General features: G+C 38.1%; 1 protein-coding gene across 14 annotated transcripts in view; it reads right to left on the bottom strand.

The window, feature by feature from the left end:
• LOC103711005 (WD and tetratricopeptide repeats protein 1-like) overlaps positions 1-26,650 on the bottom strand; it is a 49,704-nt gene that overhangs the window by 16,483 nt on the left and 6,571 nt on the right. For all 14 annotated transcript variants that reach the window (XR_005512637.1, XR_003386469.2, XR_604710.4 and 11 more), the window contains 8 exons: positions 24,135-24,203; positions 18,299-18,376; positions 16,944-17,078; positions 16,757-16,864; positions 16,359-16,487; positions 13,143-13,258; positions 12,901-13,018; positions 12,528-12,633 (listed from right to left, as the gene is read on the bottom strand). Coding sequence is in view for 4 of the 14 variants with exons in the window: in XM_008796968.4 (XP_008795190.1) it covers positions 12,528-12,633; positions 12,901-13,018; positions 13,143-13,258; positions 16,359-16,487; positions 16,757-16,864; positions 16,944-17,078; positions 18,299-18,376; positions 24,135-24,203 (859 nt within the window). In the remaining 10 variants the exon portion in view is untranslated. The remainder of the gene's footprint in view (positions 1-12,527; positions 12,634-12,900; positions 13,019-13,142; positions 13,259-16,358; positions 16,488-16,756; positions 16,865-16,943; positions 17,079-18,298; positions 18,377-24,134; positions 24,204-26,650) is intronic.

Below are 26,650 nucleotides of genomic sequence, written 5' to 3' on the forward strand. Positions count from 1 at the left end.
TCTTGAATCATACATGAATAAAATACTAAATAGCTTTATGAAGTTCGTAGCCCATAAATAAGCAGTTAACAGTAGAATAATCATAAAATTATTCTTTTTCATAACAAAAATACAATTTTCATAAATATGAAGTTTATAGTTCACAAATAGTACTTAACGGTAAAACAATCATGGATCCATTATTTCATAATAAATTATAAGTTTTATAATATCGTATGCTTGATTCTTAATTTCAAGAAAACATGATATCATCAACATTTAATACTATTTTCATATTTTTATAATACCAGAAAATAAATGAATTTGAAAATTAGTAAGAAGTATAAGGCTTACTTATCTCTTTTGTCTTAGATTGTCAAACTTCGCTAGGCGACTCCGCTAGAGCTATTTAAAATATTAACAACGAGATTAATTTCTAATTGATGACTTCAATAAAATAATACAAGAAATCTTGACCGAGCGTTGGTGGTTCAATGAATCGGACTCAATCAATGCCAAGATTAATCAACATGGTTCATCAATGAAGGTTTCAAGAATATTCAACAAGGCCGGAGTGATCAGTCCAGTAGACAACCCAGGCACCAAGGCGGATCGGAGCCCTTTATAGGGTCAGCTCGAGTTCGTAGATGAGGTCAACAAGGCCCGATACTGGGTTTCATAGATCTTCTAGAGAGAAAATAAAGAGGAGACGAGAGGAAAGAAGAGAGAGACTCTTCTTTCTTCTCAAAACAGGGGAGAGCTCGTCTCTCCCTTTCCTCTTTGAACTAGAGGGGGTGGCAGCCATAGTGGTCAGCCCCGACGATGGTGGCCATGGGCGGCCCGTCGGCCGCTACCTCGCCGGTAATGGTGGCTGACCGGCACAAGAAAGAAGGAAAAAAGATCCCAAAAGAAATGTGGAGGATGATCCATGGCAACTCCCTATTCGCAGACACATTCTCAGTTGTCCTAGACAATGGCAAAACCCGGCCAAATCTGGCGGCAAGTGGCGGCGAAACTCGGTAGGACACCGAAACAGGGCACCGCTGTTTTAGAAGGTATTCCGGCGATTTGCTGGCTCAAACCCAAACAAAAGCTTGCTAAAACACTAGGAAAGGAAAGGAAACAAGATAAGGAACATTTACCTGAAAGAATAATGCCCTACAAGCCAATCACAATCTGTATTGTGAAAGGATTTCTTTTGATTTTCCAACTCATGTACATGATATTTTATTATAAATAAAAAAGGCATTATGTTTCATCATATGCTGCATCTTATATTTATGATGAACCCCATAGATAAGGGCAATAGTTTTAGGGCTATGATGAGATCATGCAAGTGAGACCTAAAACCCTAAAACCCTAATTTAAAATATTTCTAGTTGTTGGTATATTGAGTCGGGGATCAATATTACCGGAAAGACTGGCATATCTTCTGTATGCTCGATGGAAAGGGTGATTGATCTCACAATCACTTGTGTGGAGACACTAATACAAGGATGTGGGTGGTCATTAGAAAAATCAGTTTCCTGAATTGACCTGCCAAAAGAATATCTTATGGAGTCTTACTTACATGTCAAAAGATGATTCTCTTAATGGAAGTTATGCAACTGATTCTTTGAACTGAGACCACCATAACATCTTGTGCACATGAATCCATGTTTTGGTTCATACTCATTCATGACTAAAGTCGTGCATGGGGTGTTCTGGATATGGTGGATTTTGCACGAAGGTTGTGAGTAGATCAACAAGAAATCAATCACTTCTAGTAAAAGAAGATCGCATCCTACTTACTCTAATCATATGATAATTCAGAAAGTCTTTGATCAAAGCAGAATGAAAATTAGAAAGAGTTTATAATGTTTCATTATTAGAATTATCATTAAAAGATTGAGAGAGACATGAATATGTAATTGAGTTTGACATAGATCCATACTCATATACATATTCGAGATGCAAATTGATTGAAGGATTAAATCACACAGTAACTTGCCACTGAAAAGTATGTTTGGTATTTCCACCAAATATCATATCTTCCGAGTAGACATGATACGTTGCTAGACGTCAATCTTGTCTTGTAAATTTGATCGAATTAAAAAATTTAATTCAATCACCAATTAGAAAGGGTTCTAATTGTTAAGCTCGGATTTGCACTGTTTGGACCTAAATTGATTAAGAGAGTTCTAATCAAATCAGGTCAACTTGCACCTCGACCTACTGCTGGCTGGATATGGAATCCAATGAGTCACACACAAGAGAACTGATTAAAGATCTAATTAAATTAGATCATATTTGCAGAATGAACATGCTAGCACGTGTTACAAACTCGAGCTTCTAATTGAATTGGATTCGAATTTGATTCTTGATTTGGATTGATCTAATTAAATTGGCCTTTATGTTAGATCATATCCTAGTTTGGGCTAACCAAGAGTTGGCACCTAATTGGCTTGGTTTTGAACCCAATTGGATTGGGTTTGATGGGGCCATAAATGGATAAGGATGAAAAATTCATTTGGATAAAGGAATCTTATTTATTTAACTTCCTACTCTTATCTTATCTTTTCCTCTCTTATCTTCTCACGTCTTTATCCATATGGGGCGCCATCTTCTGATTAACTTAAGCCCTTGGATGTTGGTTGGCGCCTCACTAATGCTTGGCACCCCTTCGGAAAAAACACCGAAAAAATTCTGCATGACGAGTCCTGCTTTAAGGCGACTATTTGGTGTTTTGGATTTGAATTTAAATCCAGAAAGGGTGTGGAGGTGTGGAGCATGAAGAGATAAGGATGGTGCCTCATCTAGAGGCGCCACTTCCTTATGGCGTGAAGAGAAAAAAATGAGGCACCTCTTCCTTTTCTTTAGGCATGTGGATAAGGATGCATCTTTTGGAGATTTATCCTCACACCTGAGCCAAGCACCCCTCCGCCAACTATAAATAGTTGGCATTCTCCGAAGTTCTACTCACTCAATTCTAATCCCTTCTTTCTTACATCTCTCTCCAAGGTTGTTCTATATTAAGACAAAAGGTTTTCTTTAGGACAAAAGGCTTAGAAGGAGAATTAGAAAGAAAAAGACAATTAGAAAGAGGAAGATGGAAGCCAAGAGAAAAGGGAGAAAGGCAAAGTACTTGAGAAGTATTATTTTGCCTAGAAGCCAATTGAATTCTTTGGAAGAATTCAGCATCAAGAACCAAGTTCTTTCGGAGTTAGAATCTTAAAGCAAGTTTCTGTGTGGATCAACGTTGAAGGGCGAACACTTGGGTGCCTAGTGAAAATTCTGAATATTAATTAGCATTACAGGTATTCTTCTATTCCTACATTTATTTTAATTTTGATTGTTACCATTAAGGTGGTCTTGGGTTTAAGATTTGATGTTTCGAAATTTCATTATGAAAATTTTTGAAATCCCGCGCTTCCGCTGCGCCCCTACATCATAGAAATCCTTACAGTGGTATTAGAGCCGACCTTTATTGGTTCAATCAAATGATCATGCTAGATGTAGGATTGATGATCACTTAAGTTTTGATATTTGCTATGTGATGTTATATTGTTCAAATGTCTTGATATGAATTCTCATATAAGATATGTTGAAGCATGGTCATACTCCTTGCTATGTTTGCTTCTTACATTAGAAATGCAATATATGTTACATTTATAAAATGTGCAAGAGACCGGAAAGCCCTCATAAAAATTATATTAAGTCGTAGTGAAAGATACTTTAAGCTGATCCATTCTGGATTAATTGATCAATTGGTGTCTAGGAAAGTGTCAAACATAGTTACTTAATTAGGACCGTTGCGAAAGCACGGGAAGCCTCCCACATACTTATCTGGCCAATTTGGTTAATTATCTTTTATGAAAAGCTTAATGTTGAAAAACACTACTCTGAGCCTTCCTTCATGCCAAGACATTATTTTGTCAGAAATCCAAGCAGGTTTGTTGTGAAACCGCAAGGTTTGCTATGGAGATTGATGTCATATTGTCTTAGTACATAGAGATGCTTACGGCATGTTATGATATGTTGCTTTGTTGTGCAACCACAAGGGCAACATTATTCAAATATGACTGTATGGAAATAAAGAGTTTGACTTAATTAAAACATTATAGTTTGTTGTGTAACCGCAAGGCTATAAGTGTTTTAGAGGACAAGGTAATATTGAGAATTGCATGAGATGCAACTGGAAAAAGTTTTCTACCTCGGAACTCATAAAGGTTTGTTGTGAAACCGCAAGGCCTCTATGAGGAATTAGGATCTCAACTCCACTAAGAAAAACCAATTCGATTTTCTCGTTTATCATAAGAGAGGGCTATGATATTCGATAAAATAGTGGGAGTAACAATTAGATAAAAGTCCTTATCTAATTATATATATCTCATCATGAATGGTCTGCTTATGTTAGTTTTGTTCTTTGCTTAAGTAAAATAATTCTGCATTAATGGCTTCTTCACTATCATTGAAGGGCATCTTGGATGCCAACAAGTTGACCGGTTCTAACTATGTGGACTGGTTGAGAAATTTAAAGATTGTTCTCACTCAAGAGAAAATATCTTATATCCTCAAAACCCCTGGCCTTGGATCGGTAGGGAAAGATGCTACTGAAGAAGAGGTAGCCACATACAAGATGTGGAAGAATAACAGTTTAACTGTTAAATGTATCATGCTGGCCTCCATGAGCAAGGAATTGCAAAGGCAGCATGATAGCATGGATACTCACTCTATACTTCTCAATTTAAAAGAGTTGTATGGAGAATAGAGTAGAACTGCTAGATATGAGATATCTAAACAGTTATTCCGTGCAAGGATGAGTGAAGGGACATCCGTACAAGACCAAGTTCCCATGGTAATTGACTTGATCACTAGATTGAGTTAATTGGATTTTGTGATGGATGGTGAGCTAAGTCAGGATTTAATCCTACAGTCACTCCCAGAATCCTTCTCTCAGTTAGTTGTGAATTATCACATGAACAAACTGAATACCTCTTTGCCTGAGCTGTTAAATATGCTTAGAACAGCTGAGAGCCCTATCAAGAAGGAAAAGGGTCCACTCCTTGTAGATGGAATCTCTAAGAAGAAAACAGGCATTAAGGGTTCTAAGAAAAGATTGAACCCTAAAAGTAGCAGGATGAAGAGGAAGAAAGGAAAGAAAATCTCCGGATCAAGTACCTATTTCTATTGCGGCAAGGAAGGCTACTGGAAAAAGAATTGCAAGATATTTCTTGCAACTGTAAAGCCTGATGCAAGAATTGCATCAAAAGATATGCATATGTTACATGCCAGTTTGTCATTAAGTTCTTCAAATTCAAATTCATGGGTATTGGATATCGGCTGTGGTTCTCATATTAGCAAGTCATTGCAGGGACTACAGAGAATTAGAAGTTTGAAGAAGGGTGACTTCGAGCTTTATGGCGTTGGAAGAGAGTCCACCCAGGCTGAAGCTATTGGAACCTATTTTTTGAAGTTGCCTTCGAGCAAGCTCTTGGAGTTGGAAGACTGTTATTATATGTCTAAAATTATCAGAAATGTAAAACAAGGATTTGAAATTAATGGGAAGGGCAATAGTTGCTCTATTTCTTTTTCTAATAAGCATTATTGCAATGGCATTATGAAAAATGGTCTTCTAGTTCTGTCTTTTAATGATAATATATTTCATATTGATTAAAGCAAAAAACGAAAGAGAGAAGAGGTGAATTACACCTTCCTATGGCATTGCCGACTTGGTCACATAAGTGAATCAAGAATAAACAAGTTATACAAAGAAGAATTCTTTGATTCTTATGATTATGAATCATTAGGAACTTGTGAATCTTGTCTGATGAAAAAAATGACCAAGTCTCCATTCACTGGACATGGAGAAAGGGCAAGTGAGTTATTAAGACTTGTACACTCAAGCTAGAGGTGGATACTCTTATTTCATCACATTCATTGATGATTTATCAAGATTAGGATATGTGTATCTTATGAAACATAAATCCGAAGCCTTTGATAAGTTTAAAGAGTGTCAAAGTATGGTTAAAAATAAACTGAAAAGAGTATTAAAATTCTTCGATCAGATCGAGGAGGTGAATACCTTTCTAGTGAATTTTTAGATCATCTTAAAGAAAAGGGTAATCTCTCTGAATAGACCCCTCTGTATACACCACAGTTAAATGGTGTAGCGGAAATGAGAAATCATACTTTATTAGATATGGTACGGTCCATAATGTGCTTTACATATCTTCCTATTTTTTTCCGAAAATTTGCCCTAAAAACTACTGCATATATATTGAACAGGGTACCTTCTAAATCTGTATCTAGCACTCCATATGAGATATGGAAAGGTAAGAAGCCAAGTCTTAAGTATCTTAAGATATGGGGCTGTCCAGCTTATGTCAAAAGAAATTTTGAACATAAGCTAAGTGCTAGATCAGATAAGTGTTTATTTGTAGGATATCCTAAAGAGAGTATAAGATACCTCTTCTATCAACCTACTGAACAAAAGGTCTTTGTTGGTAGGCATGCCACTTTCTAGGAAAAAGAGTTTATCCTAGAAAGGGGCACTGATAGGAGAATTGAACTTGAAGAAGTTCAAGACCTACAAAAAGAGACAAGATATTTCTCGACCAGATGTACCCATAGATGCGGTACAACCACAACATACATCTCTTCGAAGGTCAGAAAGAGTGCAAAGAGCACCTGTAAGATATAGGTTTATCATTGAAAATGACGAAGCCCACATCGTTGAGAACGATGATCCTCTGACTTATTCGAAAGCTATTATAAGTAAAGACTCTGACAAATGGCTAGAGGCCATGAAATCCAAAATAGGCTCAATGTATACCAACCAAGTATGGACTTTGGTTGATGCACCTGAGGATGTAACCCCTATAGGTTGCAAGTGGGTCTATAAGAAAAAGATTGGAGCAGATGGCCAAGTAGAAACTAACAAGGCTAGATTGGTGGCAAAAGATTTCAGGCAAAAACAAGAAATTGACTATGATGAAACCTTTTCACCAGTTGCCATGCTTAAATCTATTCAGATTTTGCTTGCAATAGCTGCATACTATGATTATGAAATCTGGCAAATGGATGTTAAAACCGCCTTCCTTATTGGTCATCTTGAGGAAGAGGTTTACATGACTCAGCCAGAAGGATTTGTCTCAAGTGGAAGAACAAATCAAGTATGTAAGCTTAAGAAATTCATTTATGGATTAAAGCAAGCATTGAGGAGTTAGAACATCCATTTTGATATGACAGTCAAAGAGTTTAGCTTTTTTTTATTAAAAAAAAAAGAGTTTAGCTTTATCAAAAATGTGGATGAACCTTGTGTGTATAAGAAGACAAGTGGGAGTGCTATTGTCTTCTTAGTTTTGTATGTAGATGACATACTTATCATTGGAAATACAATCAGTCAAGACTTGGCTATCAAAAAGTTTTTCCATGAAAGACTTGGGTGAAGCATCCTATATACTTGGAATAAAGATCTATAGGGATAGATATAAAAAGATGCTAGGCTTGTCCCAGTCTAGGTACATAGATCTTGTACTGAAAAGGTTCAGTATGGATGGAAGTAAAAGAGGTTACTTACTCATGGGTCATGGCTTACGTCTCTCTAAGAAAATGTCTCCTAAAACACCTGAAGAGAGGAATAGAATTCATTCTATTCCCTACGCTTCTGCAGTAGGATCAATAATGTATGCTATGCTATGTACCAGGCCTGATGTTGTTTATGCCTTAGGCATAGCAAGCATATTTCAGGCTGATCCAGGAAAGGATCATTGGAAAGCAGTGAAAAATATTCTTAAGTACTTGAGAAGGACTAAAGATGTTTTTCTAGTGTACGGTGGATCTGAGTTGAAACTAGAAGGATATTCTGATTCTAGTTTTCAGTCAAATCTAGATAATAGCAAATCCATTTTAGGGTATGTCTTTACCCTGTATGGTGGTGCAGTGAGTTGGAAGAGTTCTAAGCAGCAGACTGTAGCTGACTCAGTTCCTGAGGTAGAATACGTTGGTGTAAGTGAAACTGCTAAGGAAGCTGTCTGAATAAAGAAATTCAACACTGAATTGGGTGTTGCTCCAGAGATTGCAAATCCAGTGCCAGTTTATTGTGATAACACTGGAGCTGTTGCTCAAGCAAAAAAATCAAGATCTCATCACAAATCCAAGCACATTCTAAGACGCTTCCACCTCGTTCGAGAGATTGTCGAAAGATAAGATATAATTATTGTACGAGTAGATACAAAGAACAACTTAGCAGACCCATTTACTAAAGCATTACCTCAGCAGCAGTTTGATCGCCACCTCGATTGTATGGGGTTAAAGATTAAGGGCGACTGACTTTAGTGCAAGTAGGAAATTGAAAGAATAATGCCTTACAAACCAATCATAATCTGTATTGCAATAGAATTTTTTTTAATTTTCCAACTCATGTACAAGATATTTTATTATAAATAAAAAAGACATTATGTTTCATTATATGCTGCATATTATATTTATGATGAACCCCATAGATAAGGCAATGGTTTTAGGGCTATGATGAGATCATGCAAGTGAGACCTAAAATCCTAAAATCCTAATCTAAAATATTCTTAGTTGTTGGTACATTGAGTCGGGGATTAATATTACCGGAAAGACTGGTACATCTTCTGTATGCTCGATGGAGAGGATGATTGATCTCACAATCACTTGTGTGGAGACACTAATACAAGGATATGGGTGCTCATTAGAAAAATGAGTTCACTGAATTGACCTGCCAAGAGAATATCTTATGGAGTCTTACTTACACGTCAAAAGATGATTCTCTTAGTGAAAGTTGTGCAACCGATCCTTTGACCTAAGACCACCATGATATCTTGTGCACATAAATCCATGTTTTCGTTCATACTCATTTATGACTAAAGTCGTATAAGGGGTGTTCTGGATATGGTGGATTGTGCACGATGGTTGTGAGTAGGTCAACAAGAAATCAATCACTTCTAGTAAGAGAAGATCGCATCCTACTCACTCTAATCATATAATAATTCAGAAAGTCTTTAATCAAAACAAAATGAAAATTAGAAAAAATTTCTAATGTAATTGAAAGAAAGATTATTAGATTTATCATTAAAAAATTGAAAGAAATATCAATATGTAATTGAGTTTGACATAGATCCATACTCATATACATATTCGGGATGTAGATTGATTGAAGAATTAAATTACACGGTAACTTGCCACTGAAGGGTATGTTTGGTATTTCCACCAAATATCATATCTTCCAAGTAGACATGATATGTTGCTAAACATCAATCTTGTCTTGTAAGTTTGATCGAATTAAAGAATTTAATTCGATCACCAATTAGAAAGGATTTTTATTGTTAAACTTGGGTTTGCACAGTTTGGACCTAAATCGATTAGAAGAGTTCTAATCAAATCAGGTCAACTTGCACCTGGACCTACTGCTGGCTAAATATGGAACCCAATGGGTCACACACAAGAAAACTGATTAAGAATCTAATTAGATTAGATCATGTTTGCAGAATGAACATGCTAGCACGTGTTGCAAACTCTAGCTCCCAATTTGAATTGGATTCGAATTTGATTCTTGATTTGGATTGATCTAATTAAATTGGCCTTTTGGTTAGATCATATCCTAGTTTGGGTTAAACAAGAGTTGGCACCTAATTAGCTTGGTTTTGAACCCAATTGGATTGGGTTTGATGGCACCATAAATGGATAAGGATGAAAAATCCATTTGGATAAAGGAATCTTATCCATTTAACTTCCTACTCTTATCTTATCTTTTTCTCTCTTATCTTCCCACGTCTTTAATCATATGGGGCGCCACCTTCTAACTAACTTAAGCCCTTGGATGTTGGTTGGCGCCCCACTAATGCTTGGCACCCCTTCGGAAAAAACACCGAAAAAATTCTGCATGAAGAGTCCTTCTGCTTTAAGGCGACTCTTCGGTGTTTTGGATTTGAATTTAAATCCAGAAGGGATGTGGGCGTGTGGGGCATGAAGAGATAAGGATGGCGCCTCATCTCTAGAGGAGCCACTTCCTTATGGTGTGAAGAGATAAATGAGGCGCCTCTTCCTTTTCTTTAGGCGTGTGGATAAGGATGCATCTTTTGGAAATTTATCCTCACGCCAGAGCCAAGCACCCCTCCGCCAACTATAAATAGTTGGCATTCTCCGAAGTTCTACTCACTTAATTCCAATCCCTTCTTTCTTACATCTCTCTCCAAGGTTGTTCTAAATTAAGACAAAAGGTCTTCTTTAGGACAAAAGGCTTAGAAGGAGAATTAGAAAGAAAAAGACAATTAGAAAGAGGAAGATGGAAGCTAAGAGAAAAGGGAGAAAGGCAAAGCACTTGAGAAATGTTATTTTGCCCAAAAGCCAATTGAATTCTTTGGAAGAATTCAGCATCAAGAATCAAGTTCTTTCGGAGTTAGAATCTTAAAGCAAGTTCTCGTGTGGATCAACGTTGGAGGGCGAACACTTGGGCGCCTAGTGAAAATTTTAAATATTAAAATTAGCGTTACAGGTATTCTTCTATTCCTATATTTATTTTAAATTTAATTGTTACCATTAAGGTGGTCTTGGGTTTAGGATTTGATGTTTCAGAATTTCATTATAAAATTTTTTGAAATCCCGTACTTCCACTGCGCCCCTACATCATATTAAATCCTAACATTACCTTGGTTCGGCGAAGCCTCCAGCAACTCTTTCCAGCGAGGAATTGAGGAAGAAAATCCAAAACGAGGGCTTGAAATCAGCGACTATTCTTGACGATTCCAGTGGAGAAAATCCAAAGGAAAGGAAAAATAAATAGGTGAAGTCCCGGAGTTCTAGATGAACTCGGATTACCCTAAGAGTCCCCAATTTCTGCCGGAAATGGAGGAAGAAGACGAAGTCTTCTTCTCAGCCTTCATCGTGCCACGGGGCACGGTGGCCATGGGCCTGGCCTCTTCGGGCCGGCCCATAGGCCCAAAACAAGTACAGGCCAATCAATGGACCGGGCCCTCACACAGTCAGTGCGCATCACCAAATTACTAGCAAATATTAGTAGAGCACAACACAGAAAATGATAAACTAAAAGAAAATGTAGATAGATACTTAAGGTCAACTTGCTTTACTACATTTATGAGGCTACGCATAGGTTTTCTTATGTTGTGGTTAAGAGGTATGAAATGTGAAGACAGAAATCATTCTTGTGTTGTGTTAGTTTGTACCTAGGTTATGTCACTTGTGAGAAGTTTATAAAGCTTTTTTGAGCGCTTTAGATTCATGGAAGGTTGATTATATTTCATGAATTAATAGCACAAGGCAGCTCCTAAAAGCAAAGCAGCAAACTCCCTCTTGTCTTCTCTTCTTTCTCTTTGTACTCTTTTTCTTAATAAATTTTTTATATACATAGAAATACAGATCTTACAAAAATTTCTTATATACATATAAATACAGATTTTACCCACATTATACATGGGAAATAAGGAGGGGTAGATTATTATTATAGAGATGTGTATCAAGGACCACCCAGCACACGATTCCTTTTGTTGTGTAGGTACCACCGACCATGTAAAGTGACGACGAAAATTTGGCATTTGCAACCTACATGGCACAACTAATTCTAGCATTCCTCATTTGAAAATGGGCTAAAGTTGCAAGCCTAGCTGATCTGGGAAAGGATATTATGTTTGTTAAGTAGGCATTTGACAACTCGCATCAAATACTCTGATACAAGAAGAGGCAATACCATGATACAAGTTTATTAGTTCACTTCAAACAAAGATGAAAATTTTCTCCTGATAAGACTTTTCAAATCAAGGTACGTCATCTCGATACGAGGCTCCATACCAGTACCACCCTATTATTGTGTCGGTATGCCTGATATGGGGGCCGGTTCGGCGTTCTAAGTATCGGTACACCCCCATACTGCATACCGATACCGAACTAGTACGGAACGGTATGCTTCGTACCGCCCAATTTAGTATAGTATGGCGTATTTTGTTTTAGATAATTTGATCTCACCTTTGCACCAACATTTTATTGGCGGAATCATGTGTTTTAACAATCAACAATTGTGCCAATAGAGTGCTTCCAATTCATGTATCTCCTTTTCCTGTTAAAGCCGTGTATCCAAGAAGCCTTACTAGCTTCCCCATCTACCTTACAAGCCATCATCTTTAAGCATGCGTGCAAAACCCCCACATCTGAAACCATGTTTTCACTGCATTAAATACCATATAAAATTCCTAAAACTCAAATACTTCAGATACTTGTTACCTTCCCTTCAAATGGCAAGAATAAACACCAATAACAGTATAAGCTGTGTAAATTAATAGTTAGAAAGTATTCAGCACATTTAACTTTTGATCTTCATGTAATATCCAAAACATGATTTTGACCTTCATGTGATATGCAAAACATGATGAGTGCTCTAGACTGAACTTCGACTGCACATCATGCATTTTCGCACAAGGCACTGATATGTTAGTCATGTACTGGGAACATAGACATGCACATGTTAGTTATGCTTGGGAATATATAAAGACTTGAATAGACAATGCAAAATATAAAGCATAGTAGCATACCATGGTTAACATCCATTAAGTAAACATGTTCGCCGCTATAACTCAAGAGCACCTCTTCACCGTTTGGGCTGAACGTTACATGTGTCAGATGCAAGCTTGATTTTCTCTGAAAGTAGACAATTTTAAACTTGAGACCAGCAGGTTTGAGTTAGAGAACAAATTACAATAATTTGATGCAATACTGTGGAGGAAGCAATTCAAAAGGCTAAGAATTGTTTCAAAAAGCTAAAGCAAGCAGTAAAAACATGATGATTACTGTGACAACCGTATAGGTAAAATAAGGTATAACAACAAACTGTGAATGCTGAAGTTATAATTTCACGCTCAGAACACTACACAATCAATACAATATGCTGAAAGCTTCTAAACATACACGCTCAGAAAGATGCATTGGACAGAAATAATTAACACAAGGTGGCGGCTTCATTTTCGACTGGCAAGAGCTCAAAGGTGGAAGCATTCTCCGATCATACAATCGTGCAAATGCATCACTGTGCAAGCATCAAGGGAAGGGGAGGGAAGAAAACAAAAAAAAAAAAAAACAATATTTAATAACAGTTCTCATTCTTAAAGTTCAAAACAAGGGTCAGGATTGAAGGAGCCCAAAAAGGTTACCTGCCACCAACAAGAAGTTGGTGGGGACGAGTGGAACTGATGTCACAAGACTTCAATGCCAGACACTGCTTAGGAGAATCAGCCAATGATTTCTTTGCCCCACACCTAAGATCAAGCTGCCACAACATGCGAAATATGAAGGGGAAGAAATAAAAGCAATAGCTACAAATACAAAATTATCTAATAAATATCAATGTGTTAGAAGACCCTTTTCCAAGCAATTCTTTGAGCACCAAAACAAGTGTATGACATCATAATATGCGGGCTAAACACATGAATAAACGGCATTACAACTTACAAGACATATAAGCTATGAAAGACCTTTAGGAAACCTAAGTTAAAACTTATGTGTTTAAAATCATGAAACATGATTAACTTATGAAAATTTATCTCACTCAAATTCTCAACCAAGTATCCTGTTGCTGTTAATAATAACTATAGAAAATCTGGTAAACTATATTAAGCACCAAATCATAACCGTAATTAAACAAATTTTACACAGCATTGAATATAACAAAATAAAATAAATACTCAAATTACAAATTAATACAATTCTCCCTAACAAGTGCAAGTTAGCAGCTGCAATTCAAGGTGTATAGATACAATAAAACCCTATCCAAAAAAGTCAGATTAGCATAACGGCCAATGAATCTCCACTGAATAGGTTATTTGCTTGTTGAAGAGAACATCAGACATTTCTGAGACTTCTTCACCACTGGACAGTGAAAGACACAGATAAAGTGATGGAAGTGCTTCCCTGTTGATCTTCTCAGATCCAATAACCATAAAAGAGGGTCATTAATCCTGGTCTACTTCAGCTGAATCAGGAAAGCAGTGACCAGAAATTTCACAGTAAAAAGCACAAAAATGAGCTAGAGGATGAAACTTATAAGTAGAAATAAAGCAACATGTAACTGTAAAAGTATCCAAAAGCCAGGGGTACAAGCATTCCAATAAATGAGAGAGGATAAGCAAGTTTCCTTGGTAAGTAGCTCAACCAAGCTGACTCAATTCAGAAAGATACAAGAACGCCCAAAAGAGGCTCAAACTTAAGGTACACATGCATCAGGAATAGGTGAAAACATTAATAGTCCCATTGATACTCTATAACACATGCAGGTGGAAGCACAAACTCTGCAATTTCATACTGGAAGCCCAATATTACATGCAATCCTGCAGAACTCACTGCTCACACTGTTGAGCAAGTCTGCAGTAACATGGGGATAGATATTCATAACCTCCAATAGACCAGAAAAGTCTAGCATGAAGCAATACACATTATATAACTTACCAAGCCCCTGTCTTGCCAATACAGTATCTGCCACAGAGCAAAGATCGGCAAATCAAGATACTTTGATATCTGGCCTCTGCCTCATGCAAGATTTTGGGATGTCCTTCCATCTTGGTTACGAGTGTAGTTTGTCAATCAGTCCTTGTATTCAACTTGGTTTTCATATGAAGAGATTTACAAGCATTTGCACCAACCATCCTAAGTTTTTTTATTTTTTAATATTTATCCTTCAGGATCTGCTATTATTAATGATTATCGATTCCATAATAATTGTGTTTTAGTAAGTGTTTATGGCTTTTAACGGCATTGGACTGAAAATATCATGTTCTCATCATCTCATTAAACCAAAATCTAATTAAGACAACCTTTCAATTCTTGCATCTAAACCCACAAGATTTTCCATAGAATTTGATGCAAGGAGTGCTTTATGGATTATAAAAACCTACACAGATAGTTCGCGTACAATGGTATAACCCAAAGTGTAAATAGTAGCCTTTTTGGTAATTTACTTCTTAGCAAATGACAATTCCTTGTTCCATAGTACTCCGTTTTACAACCATATGCAGATACATAGTGCATACTCCATACAAGGATTGAAAATATTGCACTTCCTTCCAAAGCAAGTTGACATCATCCTATATGCTGCATACTTAGAACATCAACCACCCATCAATATAATATAATTCTATTATTTTTTACTTTTACATACATCAAGATAGATCTCTAACCTCTAACCAGTTGGCCTAAGTCAGGCAACCAACATTAATTTGCATGATAAGCATGCCACCCCTTTCTGCAAGCTAGATTTCTTCAAAAAACTGGTAACATGTTATTCCATGTATGTCAATTTTAGGGGCAACTGTCGGTCAAGTCACAGATATCTCCAAATCACAGAAACATTCCACAACTGTCTGAATTTTTTAAGCAAAACATTCTTTCCCTGACTTTTCCCAAGTTAATATTTATAGCATGCCATTTGATATTTGGCAACTTCAAAAAAATCAAGAATTTAATAAACAATCTATTATTTTTACCGATCTTTTCTGTATCTTGTTCAATCATGCATACTCATCAAACAAACCAGTTTACATGTCATTTCTTCCAAAGCACAAAATTTCCAGTTTTTCTTCAAAATTTTTGCATTCACAAAGTTCTTCCCTTTACATATCAATCCAGAATCCTAGCTTCATGCTTGTGACTGTAAGAAACCTGTAAGTGACAACATAAAACTTAACTTGATGTCCATTTCAAAGGATTTGGCAATATAGAGGAACGAGCGGGAGGTGGGAGGTAGCATCCAATAAGCTAACCCCTTGATGGTAGATGTATTTTTCCAATGTCTCATGATAAATAATATTCCCATTTTGGATCTAATAATTGGCACTTTTCTTGCTACTGTTCTGGAGGCATTTAGACTAGAGTTGCCCAGCTTCTTCAAAAGAAAGAAAGAAAGAAAAGAAAAGGCAAAAAAAAAGGCTTTCTGCAGTTTCATTCTTCATCTTATGTTATCCACATAGCAGACTTGCCTCCTTTGAAAGAATACCTACCATATATGGCAAGCATCGTATAAATGTTATCCGTATAGGACACTAACCTTTCATAAACATTTGTTAAGTTTGTGACAATACCTGCTTGTCAGCAAACTCATACATGAGTCCATTCTATAAGTCAGACTTCTGCATACTTAAAAGTTAAAACCATAAAGAAAAACGCTAAGAACAATGAGGAAACAGCAACTAAAAACCCTCGAATGAAAGAAAGAGGATAGTTACACCATTTGCAGAATTGATTCGTGAGAATAAGTTCATAAATCTCCTGAGCATAGAAAAACTGAGTTCCTTTTTGCATTGGCTTGACAAGGAAGTTGCAACTAACTTATTTACATGGGCCAATTATAGCATGCTCAAAAAGACATATTCACTTACAAGTACATTACGACATTCCTGATTTGAAGATCCAGCGGGCGGGCATGAAACACCTTCACGAAAGTCATGCTGTCTTAAAGTCCCATCCTCACTCGCACTCCATACAACATTAGGATTTCCAACTTCAACCTAGATACGGCAAATGGTCATTCAGCATAAATTCAGAATATCCAGTTCAAACAAATTAAGTCCAACACATCAAAAATATTGCAAATTGAAAGAAGTTCAGATAAGTTTAAATATGATGCTGATGCCTCAATGAATTTCCTTCAAAAAAAAAAAAAAGAACAGCTGCTAAGAAGTGGAATGTCCAGATCATGATTCATGGAAAAACCAGTCTTTAGATGAACCATGAAATTTCATGTAACACATATCATCTTATAGAGTGTGAATCTTACAGCTAGCTTCTTGACCCTCCTTGAGTGACACCGGTACAATGCTGCAGGTTCTAGAGCAATTTCTTCAGAACTTTTCCCACTTAAACGAGATATATTGAAAAGTCGAACCTAAAAAAGAGTTTAGTAATGATACACTAACAGTCTCAAATGACATAAAGAAGAATAGTTTTTTGCAGTAAGAGTTTGCCTCTGCGTCTCCTGCCCCTGACACAACAAGTTCATCAGATGTCTCAGGAACAAATTTTGTGCAAAATATGTTGGAGGAATGCCCAGTTTCAATACTATGCAAAAGTCTCCAGTTGTTGTAATTCCATATATTAATCTGCAGAGAAGAATGCACAAAGCATTAAGATGTAATCACAGACATGGTATGAAACTTCTTCTCTTCAGCTATTTAATGAGGCCATCATTGACCGGTGAAGCAAACTAGACAAACAAGACATTAAAAAGCAATTACAGATGAAAGAATGAACCAACCAACTCAACAGAATCCATTCAGTAAAAAGTCATTGGCACCCAAAAATGAGAGAGAGGGAGAGAGCAGTAATATATGCAACCACATATTGATGGTGTTGTTCCACAATGAAAGATAGGCCGTCATTGTAACAGGGAGGCGGAGGGAGCAAGCAACTTAACCAGGAAAAAAAAATCTTATCTGATGATTTTTGCAAAAGAAGTATAGGTTTGTGAAAGTTATAAAAACTATTCAAATTTGATATTGCTCATGATTCAAAGCACCACAAGATCTAAAAACAAGAGCATGGTTCTTATACATGTTTTGACAACACATCAAGCAGTCTCATCTTCTAAAAGCCTGCATTAAAAATTAGAATTAATAAAAGAAATAGGATTATGGGCACATATAATAACTCTATACAATTACGTATATAAGTTTCATTGCATATCATAACATGCCAGTCTATATGATTCAATACAAATTAGTATTATACCATATTATGCTATCTAGTTAGCAGTATCTGTGGCAATCTTGATAAAAATATAGCATTGCCTGACAGCTTCTAATCACCACCCAATTACAACTCTAAGTAAACAAGGCAAAGTGCCGGCGCATATTGGGCCAGTACCTGCATTAAGTAAGGGTTGGCATAGAACTTACTAATTCTTTTCTTAAAATAATTTTGTTAAAAAAGGGTTCCAAGTCTTTTTTATTTTTATTACAGCATGGTGCAGCATGCGTGCTTACACGGAAAAACAAGGCGCATGCCATGCCAGCTAGCGCACATTGCTCATGCCTTAATAATTCTGTGGAAAAAAATAGAACATTCTGGCCTAAAGAGTAACATTTGCATTCTCTCATAAGGTGCATATCTCATCATAAAGCAATTTCAACTTTTCAACAATATAAAATTTCTATCACATACTAAAAAAATTGCATGACTCACTTTGATCTTAACTTTGTCACAGAATAGTTAAAAATACTGTAGCATACAAGACAGAATCAAAACCAACATACTGACATAATTCTCTCAGACTAATTAACATGAAATATTCCTTTTGACACATAAGTTCAGAGAAATATACTCTTGTATCATCTGATCCAGATATTAGAAGAGAGCCTTTTGAGTTCCAAGCAATTGCATTAACACAACTTTGATGGCCCTGTGAAGAAATGCCATCAATGATAATTAACAATTATGACAATGAAAATGAAGAAAAGCAGCAAGAAGTATACTCAGGAAACTGTAAACAAGTACAATTAGTTGGTAAAAGACATGACTAACTGCACTCAGTATCAAAAGTAGGCTACTATAGAATGAGGGCTTAACTTTACGTTCAAAAGCAAACCATTCAAACTCAAGATGATATGCTTGAAAGAAAGGTTCGCAGTACTGGTAACAGGCCCCGTACTAGTGCCACACTAGCATAGTGTCGATACGGTACAATACGAAATTTTTTGACGTATCAAGGATCAATACACCACCCGTACCAGTACCAGTACCGAACCGGTATGGTACGGTACACCTATACAGTCCGGTACAGTACAGCATACCATGCTTGAAAGGGATAAGTAACAAGAGATAAGCAGCACTTAACTACCAAAAGGAATATGAAAACAAGTTTGCTAATTTTCAAGAGCTGTTTGGTTGCCTGCAAATCCTTTTGAATGTAAATGATTTGTAGTTAAAAGAGAAACATTGCACACTACTTGCATTTTCAAGAACTACTTTATGTTTGGTCGTATGCAACTATAACTGCAAATGCATTGTGTTATTTCATTGCACTGTTGAGATTAGATTACCAGAAAGAGAGAGAAGAGAGAGAGAGGGTGGCAGAGGAGAAGGATAATGGGAAGCCAATAATGGTGGAGAGAGGCAGCAGTAGAAGAAGGAAAGGGGGCGATGTATTTGTATATGCATGCATGCATGCATGTATGTATATATACACATACACATAAAATATGTATACCAGATACATACATATACACATATAATACATGCATAAATTTGTACATATACATATACACACATACATACACATACAACACACACACATATGTAAATATATGCGCACACACATATAAATATGCATAGAAAGAGCTGGAAGAGGAAGAATGAGGTGTTTGGTAGTGGAAGGGGGGATGGTGGCAAACAGTAGAGGAGGGTGGCTGCGGCATCAGAAGTGGGGGGAGAGGGTGAGGGCATAAAAGAACGACAATGGATGGTTAGTAGTAGAGGAGGGAGGCAATGGTGGAAGAGAGAGACGAGGTGGACAAGGACAAAGATGAGTAGCTAGTGGTGGTGAAGGGAGGCAATGGACAAGAGAGATAGGTGGAAAAGGGGGGAAGCAACCTATGGTGCAAGCAAGAAAGAGGACAATGGCATGTGGAATGCAGAGGGGAAGAGGATGGTGACAATCAGTGATGGGAGAGGAGAGAGGTGAAAGAGTAGGACAAACAATCATAGGAAGGAAAGGGACTTACCATCAAAGGGGGAGGGACGTGGCCTCACGTGCCAATAGGCAGGAGAGTGCTCTCAATAATGCAGGCAGAAAAGGCTTCCCACACAACTTGCAACATAAGTTGCAAAGGCTTTTGTTACCAATTTTTACTACAAAAGTTCTTGCAATTTTTTGGGACCCCCTTTTTTGTAATTCAGCTGAAGCACTGAAAATGATTTGTGAGCAACCAAACAATTGCAATCAGCTGCCTCCAACTCATTTGCTGCAATTGGGTTTTCAGCTTACCTATTTGCCTGCATCCAAAAGGCTCCTAAAATTCAATGTGTAAAATGTCCATTGAAAATCTGAAAATCCAAAAGGTTCTCAAACAAATAAGAAATGACTCAAAAAATTCCATGATCACGTTACAAAGATCAGAAGACTAGATGGTATTATGATGGGTCCTCATTTCTGCAAAGCAAAGAGGTGCATGGCCGCTGTCATGCCAGTGATAACATGGGAAGCATCGAATCTTTCCTTGGTTTAAATAAAAAAGGAGGAAAAGAGGGCATGGGAGAAGAAGAGTGAAAAGATAGAAAAGGGATAAAAAGAGCAGAAAGAGGAAGTAAAGAGGAAAGAAAGAAAACATAGAAAAGAAGGTAGCAGCTATTCAATCCAGCCATCCCTTCCATTCTAATCCATTATGCATCTCCAAAAGGTTTCCTTTTCTTTTTATTGCAGCCATAGGATTCTAGGAAGTCTATGTAGGTTCTTGGATTTAATTTTTCATTGTAGGATTTTAATAATGGAGTGTGCGAAGTTCTGCACTTTTTCGCTTCCCCAGACAAAACTGCATCTGTTATTGTGTTTAACTAAAATTATATATAACCCGGAGGCATGAGGAACCACCTAAAAAACATAAATTATTTCTTGTTGCTGCTTTCCAGCAAAAAAAAAAAGAAAAATGAAGACTTTTAAACATTAATTACATAAAAACCCAAATATTAACCACAATCTCAAACCCAGGATCCTAGAAAAGATTCGTTCACATATCTGTGACTCAACTCAACATAATAAAGCCATAGTATACCTCAAGTACCTGCACCCAACATGTAAACATGGATATTTGGTGCAACTCTCCAACATGGCCTCCTAAGAAGAAATTCTTAGATATTAGAAGATCTGACATTTAGACACACACCTGAGATGCGAATCTGAGTCCATGTAATTAAGCATAAAAATCCAACCGCAATCTCAATCCTAGAGCTGGGGGCAAGATTGGTTCAAAGATCTGTTACATATGTGTGTGTGTGCGTGTGCATATGCATATATACACACACACACACATATATATACATATATGTATATATGTATATATATATGTCCATATCTATGTATATGTCTATATGTATATGTCTATATGTATATGTATATGTGTATATAGATATCCATATCTATGTATATGTCTATATGTATATGTCTATATGTATATGTATATATGTGTATATAGATATCCATATCTATGTATATGTCTATATGTATATGTCTATATGTATATGTATATATGTGTATATGTATATATATATATATATGTGTGTGTGTGTGTGTATATATATATATATATGTGTGTGTGTGTATATATATATATGTGTGTGTGTGTGTATATATATACACACATATATATATACATATACATATACATAGACATAGACATATATATATATACATATATACACACACACACACACACACACATATATATATATATACATATACACACACACACACACACATATATATATATACATACATACACACACACACACACACACATATATATACATACATATATATACACACACACACACATATATATATATGTATATGTATATGCATATGTATATGCATATGTATATTTGTATATATATGTGTGTGTGTGTGTATGTATGTGTGCATGTATCTGTGTGTGTGAACATACACGTATGTATGTATGTTTGTGTGTATATATATGTGCATGTATATATGTATATATGGATATGTATATAACTCATCATGATAAATTTCCTCTCTGAGCTAGTAGTGTTGCTTGTGAGAAAACAAAAGCCCTATATATGACCAAATAACCCTACCTTCAACAAGAATCACAACATCTACATTGACATGAGTAAACTAGAGAATTTGCTACCCAACGAAGAAGCAAAACAATAAAGCAGAATCTTCAAGTAAATCCTTTGTTTGGCCAGTTTGTGAAGATTGGAGAAGCTAGGTGTGCTCTACTATAGCAAGATGGGTGTTCAGTTGTTCCCTAAATTTGCATGAATGAAGCCGCAATGAGCCCAATCACCAATGGACTTGCATGTGCCTTTGAACTTCAAAGATTCTCCATAGAGGGGGAGAGATAAAAACGCTAGGATAACAAAGGACCACACTATTGCATCATTACATTTAAACCCACACAAAATAACATAGATCATAAAATTGGCATGTTCGCACTCTTTACATGATTATAAGTTGATTTACAACACATGAAATGGAACTGCTATAATTTTGGATCTTCAAAAACTATGATGTACTTTGGCAAAGTCCTCATTATGCAGGGCAAAACTGGGTTAACAACTTAAAATTTTAAAATTACAATCTAATTTTGCTTTTCTAGTATAAATTTAAAATTGCAGTCAAAATTTTTGCTCAATGAATCGGAACCAAAGCATCTAAAAGCCTTTTCCCGCTTCTAAGTATTCTCGCTGACAGATAAAACAAAAATGTGGCCATATATAGGTTTAGTACAGCATATGAGACTACTTTTTTGGGCTGAATTTTAAGTCCTCCACAAATTGCAAGGTGGACCCAGTTGAAATATCTACAACTAGGGATCTTCTAAAAAGTTACAAGACGAATACAAAAAATATGGTGGCAACACTTTAAGAAAAAATTGACAACACAGCTTGTAGTGTAGATAGAATCATGTGACTAACCTTTTTCCATATAAATTAGGACGTGCACGTGTACAAGTCCTTTATTAATATGCAATTTAGTTGTGGTAGACTATTTTGAAAAAGAAAGGATGAAGAGACGATGTCTAGCTGGCTTCTGATGAGGAAAACAAAAGTACAAAAGTAAAAGATGAACAATATTTGAAGCACTAAAAAAAGACTTTGATCCCACTATAAAAATGCAAAACCAAAGTAAAACTGAAAAAGATGCTTAAAAAATGGGACGTTTCATATTTAGTGTCCCATGTTGCCAAAGTAAATATGATACTAACTTGTGATATGCTTCTATGTAAAGTATAGGACTCTTTTTCTGTCCCTAAGTCCTAAAAATTATTCTAGAACTTCACTGTTCAAGCCATCATCACAATCAAGGTCTGCAATACCAGAACTGGCACCCATGCTGATAGGCTGGCGGTATGGTACGGTATTGTGCCATGTTGTTCTGGCGTGTACCCATAAAGAGAAACCAAAGGGGGAGGGGGAGGGGGAGAAGGAGAGAGAGAAAGAGAGAGAGAGAAGAGGAAGGAAGGGAGGGACAGAGAGTTAGAGGAAGCAGGAGGGGGAGAGAGGCTGAGAGAGGGGGGAGAGAGGTATTTCGAGGCCCCTCTCCTCCAACACTATGTAACAGGGCCTCCGACCCTGTTTTGTTTAGAGAAAGGAAAAGAGAGAGGGAGGGAGAGAGAAAGGGAGGAGAAAGAGGGGGAGCGAGGGGAGAGAAAGAGGCCGAGAGAGTGAAAGGGAGAGAGCTTTCAAGCCCCCTCTCCTCCTGTGAATCGTAACAGGGACGAAGCTCCTGTTTCGTTTCGAAATAAAGGCTCTGATCCCTTTATTTATTTATTTATTTTGTGAAATTTTTCTAAGTGAAATCAGTGATTGCCGACTTCACCTTTTTTTTGAATATTTTAAGTAAAGCCAACAGCAACTGCCAACTTCGCTCAAAAAAATCTAAAAATATATATATAAAGGGGATGGAGCTCTTGTTTCGTTTTGAAACAACGGCTCTACCCCTAACACACCTTGCCAGAGGAGAGGCGGTTTGAAAGCCCTTTCCTTCTCACTCTCTCGACCTCTCTCCCTCTCCCTCTCCCTCTCCCTCTCTCTCTCCTTCCTTTCCCCTCCCTTACCAGTGTCTCGAAATATGGGGTGGAACCATGCTGGTCCGCCCTTAGTACAGCTCGGTATGCCCCGAACTAAGTGGTTCAGGCGGTATAGTGAACCTTGATCACAATTTTCTAAGTTATGTAATCTAACTAAGGGCGGACCAGCATGGTTCCACCCATAAACAATCAATAACTGAAAATACAAGAACAAGTTATCAAGCACACAAGGCACAAGAAATTACAAGGAAATGAACTTGGTTGCATTGCTTATTTGTTATTTTTTGCATAGCATTCCCTTCTTAATGTCTACATGATCTTAAAAAGTATTAATTGCTTGGCCAAGAGCAACCGGGAAATGCAGAATAAAACTTCTATAACAACACATACCTCCATAACTTCCTCCAAGGCAAGCCTTTGTATCAAGGATAAGTGTAATTGCAATCTGCGGTTTGCATCCTACGTAACAGCAAGAAACTATGTGAGTCTAAAGCAGCAATGAAGTCTAGCAAGATCAAACCAATTTATAAATGCAAGCATCAACTACTAAAATAAGGTTGATGTCCTCAAAAGCAGTTAGTATGCTGATAAATGTATCAGCAACTGCTACAAAGCCCATAGAGGTAGCCAAGGTGTGGTTTGAAGGACATTCATATAAAGAATCCAAATTTTACATTGCTTGAAAGAAGTAGAAATTTTAACTGGAAAGTTCAGCATTACAGTGGAAAAGTGCTACTTGCATTTAAATTCCTTGCCATAAAAGCTAAAATATTTCTATCACATGAATGATCCAATGGAAAGAGAAGAAAGCAATAATAAATCAGAAAAAGAAAAAAAGAAAGTAGGAAGAGCATACACACACACGCAAGGATACTTATCCATATAGTGACAATATATATGCACATATATATATATATATATATATATAGAGAGAGAGAGAGAGAGACTTATCCACAAAGTGATAATATATATGCACATACATGAAAACATATAAATATGCACATACATTCCCATAAATGAAATCCAGTGCAAAGAGAAGAAAGCAACAATAAATCAGGAAGAGAAAAAAAAAGTAGGAAGAGCATTATATAATATATAAATAGTTAGATTTGGCTACACTTGAGTGGATCTTCACTCAAATCCAGTCAATTCTAGATTGGATGATGGGAGTCCCACGTTGATGATACTAGCCGTTGGATGTATTCTACTACCTCTAAACTGCTTACACACAAAAATCATGTGATTTGGAGACCCCTGGCCTATACATCAAGTGGTCAAAAAAAATGGTTAGTGTAAATCATGGTCTGCCAAACCGGTCCGGCTTGGAACCGATACCCGAACAGCGTGGATACCGGTTCAGCTATTTTCGGATTCGTACCGCCCGGTACGCATGCGTATCGGCTGCGTACCGATCTTGTACCGGCCCATATCGGTGCGAACTGGCCGGCCGGCACCGGTACCTTTTTTTTTTAACCACAGCGTGCGCGCTGTAGTGTGAGAGCGCGTGGCCCGAAACCCTCGAGGAAAAGCACCCCTCATGGGCTTGGGGCCGCGCACCCGCGCGCGGCGCGATTCGGCGCGCTAGGAACCACCCCATGCGCGGTTCCCCCACACACTTCATAAGTGCACTTCATTAATGCCACTCTGTGGCCAGCCTGGCGTGTCCCAAAAAAAAAAAAATTCCGCCGGTTTCCGCCCCACGCGGTTCCACCGCGCACGGGCGCGATTTCGTGCGCTGGAAAACGCCCCGCGCAGGGCAGCGCGCCTGCGGGCTACCCCACGCACTTCATAAATGCCACTCTGTAGCCAGCCTGGCGCATCCACGCGCGAACGCGAACCTAAAAAGAAAAAAATTCCGCACGCGGACGGAACCAAAAAAAAAAGATAAAGCAGAAGACTAGTTCGTACCGGACCGATTTTGGTACGAACCGGTCTCGAACCAGTCTGATAGGCGAACGATACGTCTACCGGTACCGGTTCAGCATACCTTCGTGTAAATAACATAAAACTATATTTTTTTTATCACTTGATGCATAAGCTTGGGATCTCCAAATCATATGAGTTTTGGTGTATAAGCTATTTTGAGATAGTAGGTTACAGCCAATGGCTCGAACCAAGGTCCACCGTACCGGGTCCGGTAGGCGTACCGGTTGCCTACCGGACCGGTACGGGCCGGTTCGTACCGTGCTCCGGGCGGTACGAACCGGGAAGCTCTTCCCCGCCGGAACCGGGGAAGAAGAAGAGAACCAGAGGGAGCGCGGGGAAGAGAGGGAGCGAGCCCACCTTTGGCCGCCATCGGAGAGCCGCGGAGGGGCGTCGGAGGCCGGTGGGGGGCGGCGGAGGCCGGCGGGGGGCGGGGGAGCCCGCGGGGGCGCTGCGGAGGCCGCGGCCGCGGCCGCGTCACTGTTTCGAAAGAAACAGGGCCGACTTCACTTAAAATCCCCAAATTAAAAAACGCGGCCGCGTCCCCTGTTTCTTTCGAAACAGTGGATGCGGCCGCGGCCGCGGCCTCCGCAGCGCCCCCACGGGCTCCCCCGCCCCCCGCCGGCCTCCGCCGCCCCCCACCGGCCTCCGACGCCCCTCCGCGGCTGTCCAATGGCGGCCGAAGGTGGGTTCCCTCCCTCTCTTCCCCGCGCTCCCTCTTTTTCTCCTCGTCTTCTTCGTCTCCGGCAAGAAACCGGCCTGTACCGGTTTCCACGGCTCCGCCGTACCGGTAGCTGGCCGGACCGGTTTGTACCGGCCCGTACCGGCCGGTACGGGCCGGTTCGGCATACGCTGGCTCGAACCAATGATGTGAGACTCCCATCATTCTAACGTAGACCTAACCAGATCCAAGTGGTATATATGTGCATGCAGTGATATACATATACATATATATATATATATGCATGTGCGCGCATGTAAAT

This window comes from Phoenix dactylifera, chromosome 8, assembly GCF_009389715.1.
Source record: "Phoenix dactylifera cultivar Barhee BC4 chromosome 8, palm_55x_up_171113_PBpolish2nd_filt_p, whole genome shotgun sequence".
Lineage (NCBI taxonomy): Eukaryota > Viridiplantae > Streptophyta > Magnoliopsida > Arecales > Arecaceae > Phoenix > Phoenix dactylifera.